Source organism: Balaenoptera physalus (genome assembly GCF_965194825.1).
Source record: "Balaenoptera physalus genome assembly, chromosome: 12".
NCBI classification, from domain to species: Eukaryota; Metazoa; Chordata; class Mammalia; order Artiodactyla; family Balaenopteridae; genus Balaenoptera; species Balaenoptera physalus.
This window is the reverse complement of record NC_138897.1, coordinates 67960582-67979892: the sequence shown is the minus strand read 5'-3', so window position 1 is coordinate 67979892 and position 19311 is coordinate 67960582. Positions and strand designations below refer to the sequence as shown.

The window sequence follows — 19311 nt, the reverse complement described above, 5'->3', positions numbered from 1 at the left end:
CTGTGCTCTGAGGAATGTGGCTGCAATTCCTTTACTTCTGCCCCTTCTGCCTGTGGTCCTGGGCTCCCGGCCCTGCTGCTGGGCGTTTGAAGCAGGGAATGGGTGGGAGTCAGGTCGGCGTAGCAGGGGTCCGAGGGGATCCGGGCTGTGATGGGGGCAGGGGCGGGGGAGCACGAGTCCGGGCCCAGGGGTCTGACTGTGGGCGGTTCTGTGCTTCTGGGACAAGCTGTGGTGTCTCCCTTTGTCCTGGGCTGTCAGCCAGGAAGGGGACAGGACTCCGTGGCAGCGTTTCTTAGGAGGAAAACCACAGATCCGAATGGCACCTGGCTCCTGTGGGTCTCCTAGTCTAGCAGCAGCCCCCGTTTCCCCCAGGGAGCCGTGCTGCCCCTTTCCGAGCCGTGTGGTCGGGGCTCGCCCTGCGTCCCTCGTGGCCTGGGGTCCTGCCTGACTTGGCCACGCCCGCCCTGCATCAGGCCCCGGCTTGGAGCAGCTTTGTTTTAAGGAAAGGTTGCCAGTGCAGCTTGATCACCTCCAAAAATTCAGATCCACAGGCTTTCAGGTCACTGGGCTCATTCAGGACTGACATTAAAAAACCCCACAGTAACATCTGACCCTCCTGTCTCCTGACAGACTTAAAAGTGATTGCACGTGTTAGCAGAGCATCTCTGGCTGAGTTTTGCTTCTGTGAGTTTTGTGTGCTTTTCTGACATGAAGAAGACAGGAGGAAGAAGTGCAGTATCACAGCGACTCTCTTGACTGGTTTATTGTGGAGCCGCAGGCCTCGTGCTGCCCTCGTCCCCCTACCCCGTCCCCACCTGGGGGGCCTCCACCGCCTGGCCCCTGGCAGTGCCCTCAGGCCCCTTTTCTTTCCTGAGCAGGGCACACGACGTGGGAACACAGTGTCTTCGGAATGCGTTCCTGGAGAGGGACCTGCGGGGTTGAGGCCAGCGGAGACTCCACACCGTGCGCCCCTACCCACTCGTGATCCCCCGGCGAGGGCGCGGGCCGGGCACCGCCCGCTCCTCCGTGTCAGCCAGCACTCGGAGCATGTAGGTGCCCGTGTGGACGAGACACTGGCCGGTCACTTGGGCGGTGTGAGACAGGAACCACAGCAGGCTCCTGCAAGAGACAGGGCGGTTGGGCGGCGGTCCGGGCCCGTGGGGCAGAGGACAGGGGTTCCCTACTCCCACCCCCACATGCGCTCAGGGCCACACAGCCCACATCCCAGCACTTTCCAGTCCCAGCTCCCAGGGCACAGCCTCCCAGCACTGAGATGCAGGCACCGGCTCCAGAGGTCTGGATGGGACCTGGGACTCTGCGTTTCCGGCAGCTCCCCTGCCACTGGCCTGGGACCACTCGTCCCCTGGTCTCTCCCGAATGTGGCCTGTCACCAAGTCACTGGAACATGCTGAGCGGGCGGCCCAGGCAGCACAGGCTCTGTCCTCCTTTGGCCGCTTGCTAACCCTGGCGGCCTTGCCAGGGCTGTGGAGCTTGTGGCTGAACTCAGTCGAGTCGGGGTGAAAGGAACCCCAGGCTGGAGGGGACTCAACACACCTGCCGTTGCGACCCTGTGACCCAGTTCGCTTAGGGCGGACGGGACACCGCGACTCTACCCTGGGCATCTGAGCCCAAGGCTGACCTGGCATTCGTGTTGTTTCAGACTAAAAAATAGCTCTAACTCAAATTCTTATTCTCTACCAAGTCCAAAGCTGAGGAATTCCACGCATTTTAAGGTCCGTCCCTTCACAAGGAACCGGGGCTCGGCCGCACTGGTGGGGACTTCCACTCCTGGCGTCCCCGTGGGGCCTGGCCGGCAAAGCCTCATATCTGGGGGCCTCCTGCAGCTGCTCGCACCACCCTCACATCCACCAGACGGTGAGAATCAGTGACAAGAAGGCTGGGTCGTCTCTCGGGAAAGATTTTGCTGAGGTGCGTTCACTTTCTTTACACTTATCTAAGTTGTTGTAACTCTCCCGACTCACTTGAAAAATCAAGCAATCAAACTGTTCTCTCCCGTCTCAGCAAAAAGAGGAAGGTCACTGGGGAATGGGGGGGCGGTCCAGATTCCAGCAGCAGGACAGTATCTGTTGTCTGGGACCGGGCCTCGGTGACTCTGGGTGGGAAAGGAGGCCAAAGGAAGCCACCGTCTGCCCGCACGACCATGTACCGGGCGTGCAGCCCCGTCAGAAGGACCAGCCTCATTTCCAGAATGAGGAAAGCCTCGTTCCCTGCCCGCACTACCCTGCCCCGTGCTTCCCTCAGGGAAGCCGTCCTGGGACAGCAGAAGGAGGGGACCAGCACCCCAGAGAAACAGGCAGGCCCTGCCGGGGAGCTGTGCAGGGGACATCAGGTGTCACGTGGCACCTCTTAGGCGAACTTCAAAGACCTCCTTCTCCTGTCACCCTCTCCCTGCATCCCCCCAACCCGAATCCCTTCTTTAGAGGCTCAGTGACAGATTAACTGAGGGCTGGAAGCAGGTGTATTTAGGGCCTATGCGATCAGAGAAGTTGGAAGCAAACTCCTCATTTTAAAGATGATGAAACTGAGGCTCAGAGAAGTTGAGTAACCTGTTAAAGGTCACACAGCTGGCTGCTCAGAAGCAAGGCTGGGCGGGAACCCCTGGTGCAGGGCTCACAGGCCGGGTGTCCGGAGTGTGCCTGGTGCACATAGAGAATTTGTTCAAACTGTTTTGGGGTACAGATCGGGACCCGTCTTCTCCAGGCCCAGCCTGTGGGGTAGGGGTGCCCTGGCAGTGCGTGGAGAGGGGCAAGGCCAGCGCCTCCTGCCCACCAGCTTCAAGTTCCGTAACACAGAACTACATGTGCAAGTCCTCATCCAGGTTTGGGGGCTAATCTGCACAAACCAGGTCAGAATCTCCTTGGCTCTGGTTTTAGCTGTCATTGCTGAGAAATAAGGTTTTTAAATGCACAGCTCTAGGTTTTAAAAGGAATTTGGTTCTTCTTTCTATTTATTATTTAGGTTTTCTTTCCATTTCGTATTTATTGGTCTTTGGAGAAAACTATGTATTTTGGCTCAAGTTTTTGTTTTCTGAGTAAGTCTGTGGCGTAAGAGCTTTTATGACAACATGAGTGAGAGTCAGGCCGGGGCTCGAGGGGCTGGGGACGGGCTGCCCGCCATGTCCAGACTCTCTGGTCCCCAAGTGTGTTACCTCAGCAGGGCCTTGAGGCCCGGGCACCGGATGTCGTAGGACACCGAGTACATCTCGTACATAGTGGCTTTCACGTTGAGGCAGCCGATGACATCCTTGGGGTTCAGCTTGTACAAGTCGAAGGTGACTCTCGCGATCCCCTGTCTCTTTGGCGGCTGGCGGGCTGGGATGTAGGTACCACCCTAGAGCCGTGGAGGAAGAAAGCCTGCAGCACTGGCCTCGCTGTGACCAACAAATCCTGTGCCTCTGGTTTTAGGCTGGTTTCAGCTGTCCTGTCAGCTTAAAATCTGTGACTAAGCCGCTAACTATTCAAGGAATGTTTTCAGCAGATCAGTGTGCTTATGTTGCCATGGGGTCCAAACCCATAAGAAAGTGCCCTCCTCCAAGCTGCTCTGTTCAGTGACCGGAGATGAGTGTGATTCGGCTTCAGCGTCCAGGGGTCAGTGGACAGTTGTGCCGGTGACTTGAGGTGGAAACGCACTCACCCTGGTCACCTAGGGCCACGCGGCCGCCTGCTGACGACTGTGCCACAGCCCGCCTGACGGCCAGCGGGCACGCTATTCCCACCGTACGAGAGGCACCACGGAAAGTGCCAGAATCCACAGCTAAGCCAGGGCTGGTGGCGTGTGATAAATCATGGGCTCCCCTGATTTCTAGTTCCTGCCCTGGAAGAAGGTTGGCCTCTTGGGGACACTAGTGGGACCTACTCTTGGTCTACCTGAGACCCTTGTGGTTGGGAGAGAAGGTCGGAGACCTCTATAAATCCCAGGTTTATAAACAGTCTTCCCACAGAAGCTTTGAGAAGAAACAAGAGAGAACGAAGCTGTCCCAGGTACACATCCCAGGTATACGTCCCAGGCACACGTCCTGGTGGGTTTGCTGCAACATGGTCCTGCAGTGTCCAGGATTCAAATAGAGGTACAACTTTCATGAACCTTAGGTGTTGGGAGTAGTTGAGGCTGTGAGTGTTAAATACTCTGACAAAAATCTACTAAATTTGAATTTAAACCATAAATTCCTCTAAAAGCACCCAAACCCTTCTTGCTGGAGCCCCTCTTCTCTTCCCGCCCCACCCCCCGCCCACTTGGACACATGATGGTTGCAGCCCATCAACTAACGCACCGAGGTCCTGCTGCCTCGGAGAGGGTGTGTCTGTCGTTTAGGAAACGTTAGTAAAAATTAAGATTACAGAATCAAGGGGTGAGTTCCACCTGAGCCCCTGACACAGCTCCTCTCTGACACGTGAAAGTTTTAATCTCACTCTCCCAACATCCTTGGTCTTCAGTCAAAATCGAGATGCCTCCCCAAACTCGGGACCTAATGGGGGTGTGGTTTCCATCATCTGGACCCAGGAGGCCCCTGAAGATGCTCTGAGGACCTGCTCCCCACGGGACAGGCTCCAAGGCTTTGGATTGAGGAAGGGAGACCCCTGGCGGCTACTTCTTGGAAGTTCTGGCCAAGTCAAGTCAAGTAGCCTCACTGAGAAACCCCTACAAGTGAGGCAGGACTTATGATCCCTGAAGGAAGGAGGTCCAGACGCCTAAGACCCCGCGTGAGACTCACGTCAACCAGGCTGTTACCAGACAGAGAAGCCTCCTCTCACCCCGAGAACCACCATATCGGTGCCACTCTCGTCCACAGCCTCCTGTCACCACCCTGACCCCCAGCTCAGTGCCCACCACGCGGGGGCTTCAACCTGTCACATGGCGACTGACTCCCCCACTAAGTAAAAGAGGATTTCACTAGCAAAACAAACATAAAAGACCCTTCCCTTCTGAATTAGTTTCCTGGGGCTGCTGGGACCAACGGCCACAAGCTGAGTGGCTGAAAGCAACACAGACTGATGCTCTGACAGTTCTGGGGGTTGGAGGTCCTGAGTGAGCCGCAGGCTGTCCTGCTGAGGCTGCCGTCCCGGGTCCAGAGGCGCCTCTGTCCCTCGGCCCGTGGCCCGTCTTCCCGTAACTCCTCTCTCTGCTTCCGCCCTCGCTGACCCTCCTGTGTCCCCCTTACAAGGACCCTGTGATGACACCGCCACACCAGGCAATCCAGGATCATCACCCCATGCCAAGTCCCCTTTGCCACGTAAAGTGACACGTTCCTCGGTTCTGGGGATGAGGACGTGGGTCATGGGGGCTGGAGAGAGGGACCAGCTGGGTCACAAGCATCAGTGAATAAACTCCGTCCACTGATGCTTCCTCCCCGGGTCTCTGTAAACTACACTCCAGCTTGCGTGGTTTGGGACTCAGCAGTCCCTAAAGCCTCAGGGGGGCAGCTTGAGGCCAGGTGCTCAGGAGAGAGCTCTGGGCAGCTGTCCGCCCAGCATCCAGCAGAGCTGGGGTCACTGGCTGCCCACAGGGGAGATGCCAGCTTCCCTGCCTGCTTCCCTCTCTGGATCCTGGTTTCCATAAAATGTTGGATTCTGAGGATTTCCCTTTCTTGAAGGTCAGTTAGGCATACAAAAAGATGTTTGAATATTTTGCTTTACATTTTTAGGTGTTTTATGGTGGGAATGTTTTCCAAGATATATAACCTATAGTTTTCTCAGAAATAAAACCCTTTATTCTACCTCTTTGCTTGCCTAAATCACTGTGTTTACACCTACACACCCCTCCCTAATTTTACCAGTTGTGTCAGCTCGCCACCTCCTGAGGTCACAGACAGTGAGTGGTCACAGGTCATATCCACACACTCTAACCGGATCTGTAGCCCCTCACTGGCCAAAGCCTGACCCTCAGAATTACTGGCTCTAAATCACATAGTCCAGGTTCATAAAGATGCCAAGTTTCCTAGAAATAGTTGAAAGCATCCCTGGAGGGTGGGAGATCCAGTTATCAGGTGAACACAAAGGAAGTATTTGGAAAGTGGGCCGGTCAACCCCAAAGTGGGGACCACACTTCCATAGGTGAGAAGCCTTCCCAGAAGCTGCCCAGACAACACGCTTACCGGTGTCCACTTCTGTCCCTTCTCCAGGACCATGAGGTGTGTGTTGTCCTCCAGGGTCTGGAAGAACTCCTCCGTGTCCACCACAGTGCCGTCCTCCTCCAACACCAACGTGACCAGTCCGCTGGCGATAACCAGGGCATCCAGGGCCTAGGTCAGAACACACCAGCGTCACGGGGTGAAGTGAGAGACTCTGTTTGGACACATCCATGGCATCAACTAAGTCATGGTTCCAGAAGTGTTGGCCGATTTTGAGGGTTTTAAATGGTAAAGATGTACCTTACCTGGTGTCTATGACTCAGCCTTTGCTTGGAAAAGAGAAGTTAAAAAATCAAACGGACCTAACTTCTTCAGAGGTTTCAACGATGTGAGATAAGGGATTACACTGAATAATATTCAGTTTCTAAAATGTCCTGCTTATTTGGACAAATAAAAAGAACGACCCTGTATCTGTGATACTTAAAGAGCCCACATCTCTGTCGCTTCAGAGACGGTGTGTTGGATTCTCATTTCTCGTCTCCGATGAGAGTCTATGATTCTTCCTTATCTGGCGATCGAGGACGCTGTTTTACATTAAGGACAATTCGTCCCTGGCCTTTATAACCAAAACCAGATTTCTACAGTTGCTGCCTCCTATATTCCCCCTGTCAAAGAACCAAAGCCACATTATCAATTGATGGCTACTTTGAAGGTTTTCGTCTCTGTACCTAAGTCTTTTATGGGACAGGGACACAGCAATATTCCTTTTAATGTCAGAAGGCTCCCCCAGACCCTCTGAGGCCAGGACACAGACCCTGTGTCTTGCACTGGCTTGTTCCCGGGACCCATGTGGGCTGGTGGGGGTACCTTGGTGAGGAGCTCCTGCAGGCTGCTGGCGGTCACCCCTCGGCGGCTGCTCCTGTCGTGGCTGGAGACCCGGAAGGGGCGAGCGGGATGCATGAGGGGTGTGAGCAGCACCTTCTTCGTCTGCGACCCCATAAACGTCAGGGGCCTAGAAATGGAGGGAAGAGTAAAAACAAATTGATGTTACTTTAAAGAAGAGTCTTTAAAGAGAGGTTTGAAGTACACAGAAATAAGACAAGCTTAGTATTTGCACCTAAAAGAAAGGAAGCCAATGGTTGGGGATGATTAAAAATTGTGTACCTGACATCCAAGGAACAAACAAATACATACAATTAAAAAATACAACCATCGTTACACCCATTTTTACCAGAACATTCAAAGCCCTTGCAGTAACTGTTTGAGAAGGAAAGGTAAGGTCATCAAAAGAGAAATAACAATTATATTCTGCAAACATGGGTTTTAGAGCTGAAAAATCTAAGAAAATGATTTCTCCAGGCCATGTAGTAACTGAACAGAGTTAAAGAATTAGGCACACACACAAATAGTTACATATTTGCACAATAAGACAAAGCCAGAAATTTAAAAGCCAGATAGTGTTCACTATAGCAATAAACCAATTTTTTGAAATTAGGATAAATGAGGAACAGCAGAACCCTGTAATCACTGCGGCTGGAAAAGCAACCACTTCAGATTGTATGTCATGTGGCACTTTGGAGTGAGTTCCACATTTATCAAAGAATTAATTTAACAATTCGCCACAAAAAAAGAACTAACATAGGAAAAGAAAACAACGTAGCAAGACCAAATGAAGACAATTTTCTGAGGAAAAAAATCCCCAACCCTTGATTATTAAAGTTTTGTTACCTAGCAAATACTAAAAAGTAATGAAGTGAAGGGTAAATTTAAAACAGCTGATAAGTAGTAACTTTAGTAGTTTTTTTTAACATACACATATTTTGCTTTATATGTATTCACTCAATCCTCAAAAAACCTAGTTTTCTCAATTTACAGGTGAAGAAACTCAGACCAGAGAGCGGCCCCACAGGTCAGAGCTGGGATTCAGACCAGGCACCTGGTCTCTGCCTCAGAAAGGTGATCTAGATGCCACAGGCTAAGAAGGAGTAAGAAAAGCCTGCATATCAGTGAAGAGGTGAAGATTTGACAACAATCAAAGAAATGCAGAACCACCTTTGACACCATGGGTTCTCTTAAACCCACAAGCAAGAAGTTGTCTAAATAAATCTGGAGGGGACCAGATGCGCCTTGCTGGTGGGGCTGGAAGGGGGTTTTCAGTCTCTGTGGCGACCAGTCTGGCACTGAGGGAGGAGCTCCACCCTGGACAGTGGATGTTTTTATATCAGGAATGTATCTGTAGAGAAATTATTCACAATATAAACAGAAATCAGCAATGTCCCAGGTCCTGCTTTCTGCTGGCCACTGTGATAAATGTTGGACACTCAATCTCCTCAGACCCCGAGGGACTAGCACCTGTCATGGCACTGTCCCCCAACCCCGAACAGCGCTCAAATAGGTGGTGACTATTTGGACAAATCCTTGTTCAGTGACAATCAGGAGAATGAAACAAAGGGCTTTATTTTGGGGGACAACCTAGAAGATACAAAGTGAGGACATGACTGCTTTCTGACACTTATAGCAGTTTGTCTAGAGTAACTACGAAGGTTAAAATTCTAGGAACACCTGCCCTGTTTGCCAGTGTCGGCCACCTGCATATATATATATATATATATATATATACTATATATACACACACCTGCATCTATATACATATGCATCTATCTATATATATATATATCTCACACACAGTCATTTATCTATGGTTTATCTCTCCAACTAGACTGGACTTTCCTTATGGACAAAGGTGACAACCTGGACTTGCGACTGGCATCTGAAGTGCGGGGGGTGGGTGGGGGGCAGTCTTGTGGGGCTGAGCCCTCACCCTGCGGAATCTGACACCGTCTCTGGGTAGATGGTGTCAGAACTGAGTTCAGGGACTTCCCTGGTGGTCCAGTGGTAAAGAATCTGCCTTCCCTGGACACCCTGCCAGCGACTGAGAAATGCTTGGTGCTGTGTGGGAAGCCCCTCCCCCATCCTTACATGCTAGAATTGGTGTCACAACCTCTTTACCTAGATTGTCAGCAAGAATTTGGTGTGAAGCATATTTAGCCGGCATCAGGCTTGTGCCTCGTGACTGCAGGCATCCGAGCACCTGCCACAGCCAGCAACGTGCTGGCTTTTTATAAATTTATTTATTTTTATTTTTGGCTGCATTGCGTCTTCGTTGCTGCACACGGGCTTTCTCTAGTTGCGGCGAGCGGGGGCTCCTCTTCATTGCAGTGCGCAGGCTTCTCATTGCGGTGGCTTCTCTTGTTATGGAGCATGGTCTCTAGGTGTGTGGGCTTCAGTAGTTGTGGTGCACGGGCTCAATAGTTGTGGCTCTCGGGCTCTAGAGCGCAGGCTCAGTAGTTGTGGTGCATGGGCTTAGTTGCTCCACGGCATGTGGGATCTTCCCGGACCAGGGCTCAAACCCGTGTCCCCTGTATTGACAGGTGGATTCTTAACCACTGCGCCACCAGGGAAGCCCTGTGCTGGCTTTTTAAATATATTAACTAATTTCATCACAACCTTACAAGGAAAGTATTACCCCATTTCTCAGGTGAGAAAACTGAGGCTCAGAGTGATTTCTCAAGGTCACCCAGTTAATAAGGAATCTCTCTGAACTTCAAGTCCCAAGCAGTAAACATTGGCCAGAGCCAGTGAAGAAGAGCTGCGGGCTGGGAGGACACCCCCAGCTCCTCTCCAGTGTCACCACCCAGCCTGTGGCCAGCGTGGCAGCTGCAAGGGGACTATGCCTGGCCAGTGGTCCCCACACGGCTCCCCCCCAAGAATTAGAGCGGCCCAGCGAGGGAGGCTGGGGCTGAACCAACCCAGCAGAGGGCCTGACACACGGCCTCCAGACCTCTGCCCCGGTTCCAGGGAGTTACACAGGCTCCTCATTACACAACACGACAACCAGGGCCCCACGTTCTGCTGGGCTGACGCTCAGAGCCCTCCCCGGCAGCCCGGTGGACAAGGCAGGGAGGATTATCCACACAATGCTTCACAGCTGGGACCTGGCTCTGTTCTTAACCTGATCGTAGCATCATCAGAAACTTGAGCTCGCAGTGAGGAGGAAAGAAGTGTACCAGCACACTGCCTGACCAGGCCAAAGGCGAGCATCGCAGCTGAGTACCAGGGAGGCTCTGGGCATGGAGGGAGGGATCGTCAGAGTCGGGGTGGGGGGGGGGAGGTTGCCCACTGGTGAAACCCTCCTCTGGTGTGGGGAGCCCAGGGCCTGCCAACAAGAGCCTCCCTCCCCCCAGAGCAGGGAGTCATTCCTTTGTCCCTGAGTAAAAGACAGGCTAGGGCCAACCAGAGAAGTGGGAGGGTGGAAGGACAAAGTTCAAGTCTTGGAACCTGGACCCGGGCCCTGGGGGGGGCGGTCAATGGCACGCCCTGGGCTGAACAGCTCTGACCCAGTTAGTCGTGGTCTGTATCTCCTCATCGCCACCTTTGTGAGCCCCCAGGTGATCCACTGACCTAGCTCTGCCCACCACAAAGCCCTCATTGTCTTTTAACTTCTGACCAGATTAAGTGCTGGCAGTCACTCCGGGGGGCCTTCCCTCCTCGATGCCCTGAGATAGCCGACCTCAATAAAGAAGGACATCCAGTTATTGCTGTTCTTACGCCATATGTTTCCCAACAGAGAACTGGGTCACTGTTGGAGAAAAGGCTTAGGAGCCACATAAGAAGGCCCTGCAGGCGTGAGCCATTCTTTCCAAGGAACAGGATGAGTGATTTGATGTGCTGAATTATATATAATCAAGACTATATTATAGATGATGTAAAAAGGGGTTAAATGATATCTTAGGTACACTAAACCTGCTTAACAAATACTATGCCTGCTTACCCTGCTCCAGCGAAAGGAACAGCAGGGACAACCAGGTACACGAACAAAGCAACATATTAATCCAGCTCAATTCTGGTCCTCTTAATGGGATCATTTATGTCACTGGCCACTAGCCCAAGGCTGAACATGTGTTGCTATTCCCCCTGAATGCTGTACTACATCAAAGTTGTCACAGGAGCACTAAGAAGACTTAGAATCCAGCTTTTGGCAACCCCTCATGTTGGCCGCCCTCTAATCCCTGGGAACGTGCAGGCAATCACACAAAACAGGAAGGGAAATGGCTCAGTACATGGAAAAAAAAAAAACAAGGAAACAGGCTCTTCAAGGAAATAGATTGTTTGGGGAAATCAAGACGATAAGAAAAGTCAGACTTCATAGAACATTCTGGAAAATTGTGAGGGTGTGTATCTCCCAGAAGTGAAGGAACAGGGAAGTCTCTGTATTTTTCCAGGAGGGAGTAAGGAGACCTCAACTCGTAGAGTGGGAAATAAAGCAATAGGCACAGACTGACAGTGGACGTGAACCCCACTGCAGTGGAACAAAGCTGGCCCACAGGTCACAAGAAGGCATCTTTCTAGGCCACCCTCTGGACTGATGTTTGTTCTGAAAGCACTGGGGGAGAAAAGCAGGCCCGGGAACAGGCCGTCAGGTGGACAAGTAGGGCCCACGTGAAGAGATAAAGCTCAGACAGAGCTCTGTGCCCAAAGCTGGGTGACAAGGACAGTGCAGGGAAGGGAAGTGTGACCCCAGCCATGGGAATGCAGAGAAGGGGCAGGCCTTGGAAAGCATCCATCAGGTTTGGCGGGGCCTCCGAGAGCTGCAGGGACAGTGGCTGAGGGACAGTCTCGGGGGTGGTGGGGTCTCATTGCGGCAGGAAGCAGAGGAGTGTTGGCCCCTGCGAGGCTTCCTGCTCCCCAGCGGGCCCGGCTCATGACAAGCAACACATGGGACATGTGGGCCCCACTGGGAGCCCCATGGCGGGACTGTGGCAGCTCCCGGCTGTGCCTTGACCCACCCAGCAAAATGCTTGGTTAGAAATCATATCCAATACATGACCGTGAAGTCTTTGAACACTTTGAATATTATTAAAATAAGAGTTTAGACCACGAAGGAGTAAGCATCAGTAACGTGGGAGATTGACTTGTAGAAAAGTCAATTCCTTGCTTGCATCACTAACAAGACTGGTCATATTTGTACTGAAAGGGCAGCTATTCAAAACCTAGAGTTCCTTGTTCAAGGAAAGAGGTACTAAATAGCTACAAAAGCAGCTACTTTGCACAAAGTGTAAAGGAGATCAGCTCTGTAACAACCTCAGGGTCAGTGTGAATGTTATCAAAGCCAGAACACAAAGTCAGAGCAGGCTTCGTCTGTGGCAACACACACCCTGTGGACACCCTGGGTGTCCAGAGCTGAGCCAGGAGACCTTGGGCTGCAGCTGCTGGGTCTGCAGCCTGGACTCGGCTTTAAAGAAGGCAGAAGACAAAAGTTTTCTTTTCAGCAAGTGTTACAGATGGTGCAGAAGCAGGTGGGGTCCCACGAATTAGAGCCGCTCAGTTCTGAAGCAGGAACCCAATGACAGTGAGTCCCCAGAGGTGGTCCCTAGCTCCCAGAGCCCTGCACTCAGGGCTGTCTAAGCAGATCAGTCCTTCCCCATGTGCTCATCTGCCAACATTTCAGAAGCAAGTCTCTTCCACCTCACACAGAGATGTTTTGGGTTTGGGATTGTGCTGTAGGGTCAGGTACAAAGGCAGGGGCAGCCTTAATTCTGCAGGCCTCGTCTCCTCCCGCTCCAGGCCACACAAGCCAGGGCTTAGGGCCCTCTCACAGTCCTTACAACTTGGCCCACCAGCTCAGTGCCGGGAGGACCTCGGAGAGGTCCATGGGAGAAAAGTTTGGAGGATGCACTACAAACTGTCAGCAGTTGCTACCCTTGGGAGTGGGACTGGGGGGCGAGTGAAGCTGGAGGTAGAGGAAGAAACCAAGGGCCTTCTCCTTAGGCCTAAACCACATCAGTGAAGATGCATGAAAACGTCTGTTTCTCACCTTCCTGGGGTCCTGTTTTTAAAGAGAAAGCCCGAGCGGCAGACAGCGCCCCCTTCCATCTTGGCGGCCCCCTCTAACCTTGGGCCTGGCACAGATCCCCCTTTAAGGACCCAGGTTCGGAAGCTTACAGATCACACTCCCCTCTCTCTCACCCACCCCATCCCTCCACCCCAGTCACCTTGGAAAACCTGCATTATAAAGAACTCAAGGAGATCTTCAGAGAAGCAGGATCCCTCCCACAAGTCTGTAAAGTTACTGCCACCCAATATCTTTAGGATTTTACAGACAAGGATTGGTTTGGGTTTCCTGGGTGTGAAGATGAACCCAAGAATGGAAAAAAAGTGATGCAGGGCCTGGGTCACAGGCGCGTGGACCGGGAGAGGAGGCGGCGGGGGTCCGCGGGCCCCTCTGCCCCTCTCCGCCCCCCAAAGCGTCACCACTTCCCCCCAAACTCCTCCTTACAAACCTGGGGGCTCAGCCAGCACAGTCAGGGAGCGTCCAGGCCCGGGCACGCCCCGGTTAGCCCACCACGCTCGGAGCCGGAGCCCGCGCGGCCCTGAGGGGTCAGCTGGCCGCCTCGAGGCCGCCCAGCGTCTCCACCAACGCCCCTCGTCTCGCCCCAGCTCCCGCCGCGGTCCGGGACCCCGAGAAGCCTGGCCGCGCGGGCGCCCAGGCCTCCTGGGACGGGCCCCGTCTGCACCCGCGGCGGTCGCGGCTAGAAATGCAGCCGCTCCGCACTCACCACGGTCACCTGTTCCGCGGACGCCCGCGCACCTCGGGAGCCACACCTGGCGCTGGCGGCCGGCCGGAGGCGGGGAAGGGATCGCGCGAGGGCTCCGGCTGGGCGCCTGGGCGCAGGGGCCGCGGGGGTGGGGGAGCGCAGGGAGAGCGGGGCGCACGAGGACAAGGGGCGCCGGGGGGTGAGAGGCGCAGGGGGCGCAGGAGGACCGGGGCGCAGGGGGACGAAGGGGGCAGGGGGATGCGGGGCTCGTGGGGACAAGGGGAGCCGGGGGCGGAGGGGGCCGAGAGGGGGCGGGGAAACGAGGGCCCCGAGGGCGGCGGGGGCGCAGGCCCGCGGGGCACTAGCCTGAGGAGGGCTCCGGCGCAGTCCCGGGCCATCTCCATCGCTCGGGTCGCTGCGGGGCCGGCCTCCCCGGGCGCAGCCTCTTAAAGCGCCGCTACCGGCCCCGCCCGCGTCCACGCCCCTCGGGCTGCGGAGGCCGCGGAGGACGACAGTCGCCACGACCCAGAGCCCAGCCGCTCCGCGGGCCATAGGGGGTCGCCGGTCGGCCTGTCGGAGGTTGGGACACCACCACGCTGGCAGCGTGGCCTCGGCTGTGGAAAGGCGGGTGTGGCCCCAGGATTCGGGGGACCGTGGGGCGGAATGCGCGCAGGCCCCCTAGGGCCGCGCCAGCCGCTGCCTTTGGGGCGAGGACCAGCCCTCAGGGCCGACCCGCCAGGCTGTCTCGCGGCCGGGACAGGGGGTAGAGGGGGTGAAGGACCCCGGGGACTTAACAACCCTTTAGCTACAGGGGCGGGACTTTATCAGAGTAAGGAAGGCGAGAGAAACACCGAGCCAGGGCGAGAGGGTAACCTAGCTCCTGCTTGCATAGCCCTCGGGATGGGAAGATGCAATAGCGCCTGTTCAGACCCCAGAAGGGGCGGGGCTGTCAGGGGTTCCATAGCTCTTAATTGCGAACTTGGAGCGACTCTCTTGAACGGGTTAAGGAGTGGGGTGGTCTCCCAACCCCGGCGCTTTAAAAGGGGTAAACCGGGATGAACGTGTCCAGCGCCGCCCTGTACGCAGGGTGACTGGCCCTCGCCTTGTCAGCCTGCTGCCCGTGCTACTGCGAGGAGCCGGTTTCCAAAGAGCTGTGACCTGACCTCTGCCTCGGTCCCGGGACTCACTTGACCAGCACAGCAGGCCCTTCTGCCCGCGCTCCGCCTCCCTTTAGTCACAGAGACAAACACATGTCTTGCCCTGAGGGTCACTGGTGTCACGAGATGAGTGTGGAGCCAAAAGCAATTTCTTTCCAGAGTCCTGGACTCCACAGGGCCTGCGGAAACCCCAGCCCGAGGCAAGGGGGTTCCTGCCCAGAGCCCCGGGGCTGGACTGGGCCTTAGCTGCCCCTCCCCCGACCCCCTGCCGTGGCCTGAATGTTTGTGTCCACCCCACACTCACATATTGAAACCCTAATGCCCAGGGTGACAGCACTGGAAGGTGAGCTTTGGGAGGTGCTTAGATTGTGAGGCCGGAGCCCCCATGGATGGGATTAACGTCCTTATAAAAGAGGCTCCAGAGAGCTCCCTCACCCCTTCTGCCACATGAGGACACAGGGAGAGGATGGCCAGCCATGAACCAGGAGGAGGCGTCACTAGAACCCGGCCCTGCTGGCCCCTGATCTGGGACTTCCAGCCTCCAGAACCGTGGGCAGTAAATCTCGGCCATTCATAATAAGCCACCCTGTGTTAGAGCAGCCCCACCAGACTAGACACGCAGTTTGACAAATGAGAAAGTGGGTCCAGTCAATTCAACTCCCCTCTTTAAAAACTTTTTATTGTAAAAAATTTCAAATATAAAGACATATAGGGACTTCCCTGGTGGCGCAGTGGTTAAGAATCCAACTGCCAATGCAGGGAACACGGGTTTGATCCCTGGTCCGGGAAGATCCCACATGCTGTGGAGGAACTAAGCCCATGCACCACAACTACTGAGCCTGTGCTCTAGGGCCCACGTGCCACAACTACTGAGCCCATGTGTCACAACTACTGAAGCCCAAGTGCCTAGAGCCTGTGCTCCGCAACAAGAGAAGCCACCGCAATGAGAAGCCCGTGCACCACAACCAAGAGTAGCCCCCGCTCGCTGCAAGTAGAGAAAGCCCACGTGCAGCAACGAAGACCCAACACAGCCAAAAATAAATAAATAAAAATAAATAAAATTTAAAAAAACCTTTAAAAAAATATAAAGATATATAGAAAGAACATGCCATGAGCATCCTTATACCAAGTGCCTGGATTCAATCACCGTTAACATTTTGACATATTTGTTTTTTTTAATCTGTATTTTTATTTGAACCCCTTCACATCAAATCCTTCAACCTGCATCTCTGAAGAAACCAGAAGGTTGTCACACACACCATAGTGATGTCACGTCTCCTAATGAAATAAAAGTGACTGCTAGTCACACCTGACACTTGGTCTACAGTCGAGCTCTTCAACCCCAGTATGACACTTATAGTGAAAGATTGAAATAGTCAACACTCACCAAACTGAACACACAGGAATGATGTGATTTATTGTATGTAAGCTACACCTCAGCACAAAATAATGTAAAAATATAAAATACATAAATAATGCTGCAAAAAAGAACAGTAAGACCAGTAGGCATCATATTTTTAAAATAATTTTAAAATATTTTTAATTGTGGTAAAACACATAACACAGAATTGACCATCTTAACCATTTTAAGTGTGCAGTTCAGTACTGTTAAGTATATTTACACTCGTGCCACAGATCCGCAGAACCTTTGCATCTTGCAAAATGGAATCTCCATACACTTTTTTTAATTAAAAAATTTTATTGAGGTAGAGTTGATCCATATCCTTTAAACAATAACCCTCATTACCCACTCCATGCAGCCCCTGGTCCCCCACCGTCTACTCCTGTCTCCATGAACTTGACTGCTCCTGTCCCTCACATAAGTGGGTGCCACAGTGTTTGTCCTCTTGTGTCTGGCTGGATTCACTGAGCAGAAGGTTCATCCACGTGGTAGCAGCGGTCAGGATTTCCTTCCTTTTTAAGGCTGAATAATACCCCACTGTGTGGATGGACCACATTCCGTTTATTCATCAGCCATCGATGGACACTTGGGTAGCTTCCCTCTCCTGGCCACTGTGAATAGTGCCACTGTGAACACCAGTGTACAGATATGGCATCATGTTTTTTAAAAATAGAAAACCAGGGTGGCCCAGACCTTTTCCTTCCTTTTCTGCACTGGCCTTACTGCCAACCAGAAATCTGTCAGAGCCAGTGCAGGACCAGGACACCCATGCCAGCATCGAGCCATGGCAGTGACCAGGGTGAGCAGAAGCTCAGGCTTTTCTCGAAGCTGAGAGACAGCAAAAGGCATCCGTGTGCCCAGGGACGAGACTCTGGACGGCTGGGAGTGGCGGCTCCAACCCTCTTGCCCCACATGTCCACTCTGGCCCCATTTGGCTCCACATGTGGCCTCCCTGCCAAGGTCGTGGAGGGGGGACCTGCCACCAGCCGCCTGGTGGCAGTAAACAGCTCTTCCTCCGGCCACCGACCCGGTCGCCTGGGCGTCTGGCTGCTGCTCTGCCTGCTGTCCTGCCCACCGCCGCCCCCCGCCCCATCCTTGGACCCCCGTCTCACAGCCTAGGCTTTGCATGAATACTCTCCAGCCAAGGCTGTCAACGGGCAGACTGGTGACACCACTGTGGACGCACCGAGGTTTGCGAGCTCATACACAACATGGAGCTCTGGAGAGGACCAGACTGTGGCAGCATCACCGTCCGCGAGGTCTGTTTAGAGTCTGTGGGAGTGGTCACGTGCCTTTCCGCGTGCCCAGCACATGCCCACGGCGGGGACGGCTTGTGGGGCCCTGCCGACACGTCACAAATCTGTGCGTGACCACAGAGCCCACTCAAGTGCACTGCAGGGGGTTAGGCGGGAGCTGCCACCAGAAACGCACGATTTCCCCAGATTCGCACAGCAAAGTGGGGCTGCAAGTGCCCTGCAGCCACAGCCCTGGGACGGCTCCCGTCTCTCGCGTCCTCCCATTGCCTTGGGATAAGATCCTGCGGTTAGATGCTCTGCACCTGTGGTGCTCAAGCTTCGCAGAGCTGTGGTCCTGCACAGAGAGAAGCTGCTTCCCTACTTGGCTGTATTGTTTTCATTGATTCTAGAACACGAGGTGTGAAGAGAATAATGTCCTACATGTGGTCGTACAATCCACCAGCTAGGACAGCTAGCGGTGTCCCAGCAGAGGGAGCTTGGGCTGGCTGGTCAGGTGGGGCACAGGGGCCGCCAGATGGAGCCTGACGTCTAGAGGCCACACTGGCTTGGTGGGGGGGGATGGATGCTGGTGCCCAGAAGGGAACCAGAGCCACCTCACCTGGAGGCGGGGGCAGGACGAGACAGGGATCTGAGTCCTGATACCACCACACAGAAGCCTCCTTGGTTATTCACGGACCCACAGGTGAAAGCCAGAGCCGAGACAGAAGCTGAAGGGTCCCAGCATGGGGGGTGGTCTCTGGAGGACGGTGTGCCTTCAATGGGGGTCAACGAGGGGCCGGACACTGGTCGGGGTGCAGGGGAAACTCGAGCCCCGAGGGGTGGCAGGGGCACCAAGTGGCCGCTGAGCCTCCCCACCTGCATGCAGCCTGCAGTCCTCGTGTGGGTATCAAAGGTGGGTCCTCATGCACGGCAGGCATGAGACCCCCTAGTCCCAAAGGAGACCCCAGTCCTCACGTGTCTGAGCCCTTTACCTGTGCACCTCTCGGGACATCACCTGGCACCCCATTCAGATCAGATCAGAAAACTTCCTAAAGACAGTGAATGTATCAATCAGTAACCCAAGGGGAGGTGGAGGTGAGGCCTCTGGGGATTGGCTTGGGGAGGGAATTACCCCCTGGGAGGCCCCCTGGGCTCCACCAGGTGTGTGAGCGGGCCCAGTGCACCTGCCCTGTGAGCAGCAGGTGGCACAGGGGAGTCAGCGTGATGGGCTCTGAGGCCCCGCAGTGTCCGCAGAGGGGAGCAGGGCCGGTGGGCTTGCCGAGGGCTCTCCAGGGTGTGGTTTGGTGAAAGTGCCTGGGTCATTGCACAGGCCGAGCCCTGGAGTTTAGGTGCCAGAGACAGCAGGTGCTGGGGCCGCTCTAAATACTCTTTAATTATTGTTGACAGCAAATTAGGAACACGAGGGAGAAAGCTAAGTGTGGGCTGGAATTTCCTCTGTCCTAAGACTGACTTTCTCGATTTTTAAACTTCAGAAAAGACCTGTGGCCAGCCAGTGAATATCGTCATTAGAATTATTCTTATATGTAATTCCTCCTCCTAAAGATGAAAAAAATAAGGCCCAGAAAATATTTTTCTTTGTTAAACTGATCACAAAAACAATAGCATTTTAGAGGTTTGGTTTTCTTCAGTCTGACCCACGTCTCGGATTTTAAATACTGATGTGATAATTACTGAAGCCGTTTTCATCACCCACAGCAGGCAGATAGCAAGCATGTCACCTCTGGGCTGTCATATGCAAACCTCCCTAAAGAGCCTGTGGATTTTTGGGGTCGTTTGGGGAAACAGGCGACACACTTGTGGAGGGAAACAAGCA

The 19311-nt window shown here is 54.0% G+C and overlaps 1 protein-coding gene across 3 annotated transcripts; it reads right to left on the bottom strand.

Annotated features, from left to right (window-relative positions):
• Nucleotides 1-738: 738 nt before the first annotated feature.
• CIDEA (cell death inducing DFFA like effector a) lies at nucleotides 739-14147 on the bottom strand. 3 transcript variants are annotated; one of them, XM_082416456.1, is made up of 5 exons: nucleotides 14050-14147; nucleotides 6956-7100; nucleotides 6113-6259; nucleotides 3170-3351; nucleotides 739-1119 (listed from the first exon to the last, which is right to left on the bottom strand). In XM_082416456.1, the coding sequence occupies exons 1-5, from the start codon at nucleotides 14085-14087 to the stop codon at nucleotides 972-974; spliced, it is 660 nt and encodes a 219-aa protein (XP_082272582.1). In that variant the 5' UTR covers nucleotides 14088-14147; the 3' UTR covers nucleotides 739-971. The 3 variants fall into 3 exon arrangements, with proteins under 3 accessions (XP_082272582.1, XP_082272584.1, XP_082272583.1); XM_082416458.1 differs by lacking the exon at nucleotides 14050-14147 and adding an exon at nucleotides 13705-14021; XM_082416457.1 differs by lacking the exon at nucleotides 14050-14147 and adding an exon at nucleotides 13429-13682.
• Between the last annotated feature and the right edge of the window lie 5164 nt (nucleotides 14148-19311).